Source organism: Molossus molossus, unplaced genomic scaffold (genome assembly GCF_014108415.1).
Source record: "Molossus molossus isolate mMolMol1 unplaced genomic scaffold, mMolMol1.p scaffold_m16_p_1, whole genome shotgun sequence".
NCBI lineage: Eukaryota > Metazoa > Chordata > Mammalia > Chiroptera > Molossidae > Molossus > Molossus molossus.
In genome coordinates, this window is record NW_023425344.1 from 66,606,225 (window position 1) to 66,614,400 (window position 8,176).

General features: G+C 37.4%; 1 protein-coding gene across 1 annotated transcript; it reads left to right on the forward strand.

Moving 5' to 3' along the window:
* The first annotated feature begins 341 nt into the window (after positions 1 to 341).
* On the forward strand, positions 342 to 7,809 carry SPP1 (secreted phosphoprotein 1). Its single transcript, XM_036275185.1, has 7 exons — positions 342 to 410; positions 1,516 to 1,583; positions 1,697 to 1,735; positions 4,303 to 4,383; positions 4,682 to 4,723; positions 5,845 to 6,180; positions 7,094 to 7,809. Exons 2-7 carry the CDS (start codon positions 1,530 to 1,532, stop codon positions 7,466 to 7,468), a joined length of 927 nt encoding a protein of 308 aa, XP_036131078.1. The 5' UTR covers positions 342 to 410; positions 1,516 to 1,529; the 3' UTR covers positions 7,469 to 7,809.
* The last annotated feature ends 367 nt before the right edge of the window (positions 7,810 to 8,176 follow it).

Here is an 8,176-nt window from a genome sequence, read left to right on the forward strand (position 1 = left end):
ATTATAATGTCTAGTCACTCCCCCCCTTTTTTAATGGGACTCCAAGGTGCCCTCTCATGATGCTGAATGCCATTCCCGTAAATGAAAATGCCAGTTAACGATATTGTAGATAAGTAATGTTTTAACTCTGGAGGGTGTGTGTGTGTGTGTGTGTGTGTGTGTGTGTGTGTGTTTTAACCACAAAACCAGAGGGGGAAGTGTGGGAGCAAGAGGCTTGGGCAATGGCAAAAAACCTCATGACACATCTCTCCACCCCCCTGTGCTGGGGGCGGGGAATGTCTGGAGCAGCATTTAAATTCTTGGAGGTCCTGGTTCTTAGCAGCAAGAAGAGGAGACAGGAGTGCAGCACCATCTGGGACTGGACTCTCTTCTCAAGCCAGCAGCGCCTTCTCAGCCAGCAGCAGACCAAGGTAAGCCTGCAGTTTGCTAGCTTGCTGCTGTCCTATGCAGTCAGTTTCTCTGCATGGGGAAGGTCAAGTTGTAAGGAAAAGAGTGCAACTGAAATGCTGTTTATCAGATTTAAATTGTTCCAGTCTTTGGAATAAGCAGGACAGATGCAATGCAGATGCCCTGCAGGAAAGGTGATCAGCTATTTTGGAAGCCAGTCAATATGAAACTTAAAAATCCTTCCCCTTCGTACTTAAAATAAATGACACTACTTTACTTCTTCTAATTAGAAAAAAAATTTAATTTCTATGTCCCTTTGGGATGATTGTACCTGTACCATTATAAATGGACAGATGATTGTGGAGGCATTTACAAGGAAAAGGATCTTCAGTGCTAATGTAAGCAAATGATAATGTTATTTTTAATTATTTGATTTATACTATTTTCAAGGAAGAAAAAACCTTTTCTGATTTTTGTTTTTTATTTCTCTGTATTTAGCTGATAAAATTTTCACCAAAAAACTGTATGACATTATGTTGACTTATTTTCGCAAATAAAAAAGCTATTGGCTGTTTTTAGTGTTTCCTTTTTGTTTCAAATTTCTAGAATAACTTAAATAACTAAGTTTAGAAATAGCTTTATTTCACCCAAGTAGCACCTTTTTAATAATTTAAGTTAAAAATCGTATTTGAAATGAATGCTGAAAAAAATGGAGAAAGCAAATTTCTTGCATAGTTTTATTTTCTCTCTTAGTGTTTTTCTTCCCTGAAAAGTAAAACTCCCACACTATCTTCTTCTTTTAATTGGTCTGTGTTTAGGGTTAGATAGCTGGCAATTAGATAATAATGGTGTAATCTCTGTAACTCAAAAGGTAAAAGTTGAATAAATACAGACTTGTAAATTTCCCCTCTCCCTTGCCTAATAGTGAAAGATGGAGAATCAAGGTGGAATTACAAATATTAACTCAAAAGACCATAATATTTAAAAGCCAAGTTTTCTCTAGGAAATAGAAAATATTCTACAGGAAATAAATTTTATTTGTGATTGTTTTGTAATGTGGTATCATAATAAGGTATTACTGCTTTAACCTGTGAAGAGGTCAAATATTCATTACTAAATATTTTGCAGGAAAAATCACTACCATGAGAATTGCAGTGATTTGCTTCTGCCTCTTGGGCATCACCTATGCCCTTCCAGTAAGTACAGCTGAATCTTTTTTTCAAAATCCTCAAAATCAATGAATTGTGTGCTCGCATGTGCTGGGAACACGTTCACATTTTAATCTTTCTTTATTTTCTCTGTTTCAAAGGTTAAACCTGCTGACTCCGGCAGTTCTGAGGAAAGGCAGGTGAGCATCTTTTAGTTTATCATATAGTTAAATTACTTATGCAACTGCTTCAGGAAGCACTACAAACGTATCTGCTGTAACTTTACTTATTCTCATAGTCAAGCCTGTTAATTTATAAGTAATTATTGACGAGCTGTTTTCAACCAAGGCCAGTACCAAGCACAGTATAATTTTTAACAAATACATGCTCCAAATACCAAACTTGATTTTTATATACTAAAATAATGTCCCATGCCATTATCATTTATATAAAATGAGTTCTATAAAGCTGCATGATTTTTTCCCCATGAGTCAACATACTGTTCTAGAAGTAGAAGATTCCACCCTTTGCTTTACTCAGCGGAAGGCGAAGTTTAAAATGGGCCTCTCATATTGGCAAGTTTTTATGACTGCAATATTCACAATTTGTCCTAAAATATTTGTTAAGAAGCCCATTATAAAAAGCAAGTCTGTTTATGCTGTTTGTATCTATTGTGCTTGTCAGCTGACTTTAAATCACATTTCTCTAACCAAACATTAGATCAAATCAAACCCTTTATTATAATTACTTGACCAGCACCATAGATGTACCTGCCTCTGCACAATAGGTGAAACTGTGCCAGCCAAATAACAAATGGGCATTGTCCCTCGGAGACTGGACAAAAAGACAGAGTTCAATTCAGATGAACAGAATAAAGGTCAATATAGAGTTGCCTGGAGTCACTGTAATTAGATTGCTTAATGAAGACACTAAGAGAGGTATTGTTGCATGTGGTTGGGTGTGCAAGTAGGTGTGTGTAGGTGTGTCTGTCTCCCAGTTGATTTAAGAACACAAGTATTGTTTGAATTATAACAATAAGCCAGAAAAATGAATATTTCAGAGAAGACAGAGGTCACACTATTTGAAACAAGAATTAATATCTTTTTAATTTAAAAAAAGGGGGCACATGAAGCCATGGTTATTTAGGAGATCAGTGAAGAGCTCAACCTTCTAGAATCGGAGATATTTAGAACGAGTAGGAATATGGGAGGTCTGCAGTGAGACACCTCCAAAGATGAACACTGCTTATCTGTGAGTGTTAGGGTTACTGGGTGGATTTTAGTCTGTTTATTTTACTTAGCTTTATTTTCTACATGTTTCTTTTTAAATTATAAATTTAACCTTTAAGGAGATACATTCTCCCTAAACCTGTGCGACATGTCTCATCAGAAAATACACACACATATACACACACGTAAATTAAAACATATTTCTGTGTAATACTTACATAAATATTTTTTTTTAAAAAAGAGAAAATTTTGAACTCATCTAGACCAGTAGTTTTTCATACTTTTTAAGGCAAGGAACCCCTTCTTTCAGCAAAAACTTTCAGAGAAGCCCAACCTGAGGCTGCTCTGGTTGCAGGCAGCCGGGGGGCAAGGCGAAGTGATGCCGGTCTCCCCACTCCTCTCCCCGAAACCCCAACCACCTTGGTGGCTACAGAGGGAACTCCATGGAACCCTCAGGGTTCTCGTTCTCAATGACAGGGGTGTGAAGTGATTGCCACAGCCTGTCAGATGACATGTGTTCAGAGCAATCCCCACTCCTCTGTACCAGCATGTTGTCATTATTGTCCAAAAAAATAACTTGGCTAAAGGACAGGACATTCCATTCGTTCTTTGGCACCTGAGAGCAATAGAACTTCGGTGAGATGATGTTGATACTTTATTTCTGCACTGTCCACTAAGATAGCCACTAGACTCATGGGGCTGTTAAACATTCAAAATGTAGCTAGTTTGAGAAACTAAAATTTCTCATTTATTTCATTGTAATTAAATTTAAATAGTCACATATTAGAGGAGGCCATGAAGACCAACGCTAATTAAGGGCACCTCTGCTTTAGTTGTGCTTTATCTGAGGGGAAACGTCAGCTGGCAAACAGCGCAGGAAAGCACAGTGTTGAGATCAGCGTGAAGCCCTGGCCAGTTTGGCTCAGCGGTTGGAGCGTCCGCCTGCGGTCCAGAGAGACCGGGGTTTGGTTCCGCTAAGGGCATGTACCTCGGTTGCAGTTTGTCCCCAGCCCTGGTTGGGCCCTGCGGGTGGCAACCACTCAATGTGTCCCTTTCAAGTTGATGTTTCTCTCCCTCTCTCCCTCTTCCTCTCTCTCCCTCCCACTCTATCTGAACAAAAAAATGGGAAAATGTCCTCAGGTAAGGATAAAAAAAAAGATCAGTTTGAAGAGCCAATGTGCCTGGCTTTGAACCCTGGCTCTTAACGTCTCTGTGGCTTAGTTTCTCCTGATCTGCAAAATGGAAGCAATAGTATATCTACCTAATAGGGGAATTAAGTAATAAATAAATACATGTAAATCACTTTGAAAAGGTGCCTGGCCCACAGGAAGTGCTGTGTAAGAGTTTATTAAAAGAATCTGCAAGAAAAAAATAAGTTAGAAAAGGGGTATCTAAAGCTCTGGTTGAATATATACATGCATATTATGCTAATTCATCAGTACTGGTGCAGTGTAATGCTTTTTCAGCTTATCACTTAGCGATCCCTATGTTTCCTTTTTTTAAAAAAAATGATGACAATCATGAAATTTGTTTTGTAGCTTTACAACAAATACCCAGATGCTGTAGCCACATGGCTAAAGCCTGACCCATCTCAGAAGCAGAATCTCCTAGCACCACAGGTATTTTGAACTTTAATTACTTTCAAAAATTATATTCCTTGCAATTAAAGAACAACAACAACAACAACAAAGTAGCCACCAACCAGGCCACTGGGGCAGGTTAAGTAGATCCTTCATGCCTGCTGGCAAATGCGAACTTAGGACAGCAATTGATCTGACATGTTGGCTCTTTCCGTTTTAAGTCAGTCACCAACAAGCCCGAAAAATAAGACCTGCTTTGGCTGGAAAAGGCTAACTTTTGAATTAAAAAATGTTAAGCGTGTGTGATATACACTGATATGTGCCTTTCCTTCTTCAGATTACTGTATCCTCTGAAGAAAGTGACGACTTAAAGCAAGAGGTGAGCTATCACTTTGAGTCAAAGGTCCACATGCCTTGGAGACACAAAGAAGCCACTCTTTCCCCTAATGACATTACCTGGGTTCGATACTGACACAATTCCATGCACAGATTTTCCAGTAAATTGGCAGTCTAAAACTTGCTCAGAAAGAAAACAGGGTTTACTAAATGCCAGAAGTCCTAGATTTCCTCAGATAAAGGTTAGTGTGGCAGGAAATGTTTACTAATTGTCTATTATTTGAACTACTTACTCTCTTACAATTGATTTCAGGTATTTTATAGATGTCTTATCTAATGTCTGATAAGCATCTAATTGATACCTATCAAACTCAAGATTTTGCCTTTAGGAATGTTTCCGTTCCTAACATAATGGTTTATTTGATTACTATTATTAGGGCTGTTAATTAAGATTTCTTATTAGAACTATTAATATTAGAACTTTCTATTAGGACTATTCATAGATTTGCTAAGCAAAGAAATAAGTTAAATTTGCTTTCCTTAAGATTCTGTTTGAATATGCTAAGAATCACTAGCAAGAAAAGTTAGATAAATGACCCAGTATATTTGCTCATTGGAAGTTTAATAGACATTGTTAATTCAATTGACAGATCTGAGCTGCACTTTATACACATGCATAACAAAGTCACCTTTTGATTATCCATGCTGATAGGGAGATGGTTTCAGGTTTCAGTGCATGCATTATTATATGGATATTATATGGAGATGGATATTATATGGAGAATTCTGATCTCAGAATTCTCATTTCTAATACCACAGCTATGTATTGCATTATTGAATTTGGCATATTAAATGTCTAATGTGAACAAGAAAAAATTATTTTATCAATATAAATATTATACTCACATATTTGACTTGAAAATAGGAAAATAATTTTTATGGGAAAGCAAGAAAAATACTTCAATTATTATTCCATTGATCTTTGTGTTAAAAAATAAATCGGAAGATGCTCACTTTAGCTCTGAAAAGCTATTGAGCACTTCATTATGGATGCAAAGATCCTGAAACTAAATAAAAGAAAGATAGTAAAAGACTAATGCACTATAAAGGCTAAGGGAAAATTAAAATGCTTACACTAATTTTTCTGGCTCTCTCGATTTTTAGACCCTCCCAAGTCAGTCCAATGAAAGCCATGACCACACAGACGATGTGGATGATGACGATGACGAAGACCACGTGAATAGCCAGGACTCCATGGACTCAAATGACTCAGATGACGCTGATCACACTGATGACCCTGACAATTCTGATGAGTCTCACCACTCTGATGAATCTGATGAACTGGTCACTGATTTTCCCACTGACTTCCCCACTGACTTTCCCGGAACCCCTGTTGTCACTCCAGCTGTCCCCACAAGGGACATATATGATGGCAGAGGTGATAGTGTGGCTTATGGATTGAGGTCAAAATCTAAGAAGTTCCACAGATCTGTAGTCCAGGTAAATTCTTTAACAGACACATCTGATGGTTATAATTAGAGCCCAATTCTAGGAACCAGACCATTGACTATAAAACCTCTTTACCTTGGTAATTTTTTCGTTTAATTTTATGCAATTTCTCTCTAATTTTGTCTCTCAATCACAATGCTATTTATTCCCAAATCCTGGCTGTAGAGCATTTATTCTATTCACTTTCACTATATATGTGTGTGCGTGTTTGTGTGTGTGTGTATTTAATATATATATATATATGCATATTAGAAGGAGATTTTGGAAAACAGTGATTATTTTCACAATACAATGGTCATATTTTGAAGTTAAATACCTAAGAGGAATGGTAGAGTTACAAATTATACTGAATCTATAGTCAAAGGATCTGGATTTGATATATAGCCTGGCCATTTATCATTCACTTTACTTTTTAGCTTTCTTTTTTTTTTTTTTCTTTATTGATTTTAGAGAGAGAGGAAGGGAGAGGGAGAAATAGAAACATCGATGAGAGAGAACATCGATTGGCTGCCTCCTGCATGGCCCCCACTGGGGGTCAGGTGCCCTGACCGGGAATCGAACTGGCGACCTCTTGGTGCATGGGTCGACGCTCAGCCACTGAGCCACACTGGCCAGGCTACTTTTTAGCTTTCAATTCACTTTTTCTTTATGTAAAACAGAGATAATAGTCATACCTCATAAGTTTCATCACATATATAACTGACGTACCTATTACACCAAAGGAGATGACACATGAAAGGGCTTGGTGAAATACAAAGCATCATGCTAGTATTACTTTTTACTTCAGCCAAATTTAGACATTTCTCAGTATAAATTGGCTTAAAAGTTTCAGAACAGAAAAGAATTACAATGTTCCCATTCCCGGTTGTCATTTAATTCTTCTTTTATTTGTACTGTGATGCAGTATCCTGATGCTACAGAGGAGGACCTTACGTCACACATGGAAAGCGATGAGGTGGATGATGCACACAAGGCTGTCCTTGTTGCCCAGGGCCTGCCCGTGGCTTCTGATTGGGACAGCCGTGGGAAAGACAGCCAGGAAACAACTCTACTGGATGACCACAGTGTGGAAACCCACAGCTACGAGCATTCCAAAGAATATAAGCTGAAGGCAATTGATGAGAGCAATGAGCCTTCTGATGGTATTGATAGTCGGGAAGATTCCAAAGTCAGCCATGAAGACAAGCGAGTCTTAGACCCTAAGAGTGAGGAACAAGATAAACACCTGAAATTCCGCATTTCTCATGAATTAGAAAGTGCATCATCTGAGGTCAATTAAAAAAAGAAAAACAAAATTTCTTGCTTTTAGTTAAAAGGAAGAAAATACGTTAAAGTGAGGTGGAGAGAATATGAAATGCTTATTTCTCAGCTTTCTTGGTGAATGTATATGTATGTGGATCTGGAAATAGATAATGTTTTTATCAATAGTTTAGTGTGTGGCTTCATGTAACAACTTTATAAACTAAAAGCTTCAGGGTTTAGTCTATGTTCTTTCCATATAAGAAATGCAAACTAACACTGTTTTTAATGTTTGCTATTCTTTTATGAATGGAAATTTATGTAGAAGCAAACAAAATACTTTTTGCAGAAGTAACAAAATACTTGTACACGATTATAGGAAAGAATATAAAGTTTTGTCACTATAATCTTTTGTTTCTCAAATTGTACATTTTGTTGTGATTATTTTTGTTTGTGTGAATAAATCTTTTATCACAAATATAATGAGAGTTTGGTGGTATCAATTGCTCTTCTCTTTATTTGGTTTCCCACAGTTGCCCGATAATTAACAGATGTAGTCATCTTAATGAATGTGCTGGACTCAGTAGAGAGCAATCTAGGTATTGCTGCATCAACTGCACTGTTTCTGGCTGAGCTAAGTTCCTACCCAAGGAAACAAGTCAAGTAGGAGTGGATATTCAGCCAGAAATTCTCCAACCATGCAGGGCCCTGTAGGCTGCTTCCACCCAGTGAGAACACCTTTTAATTT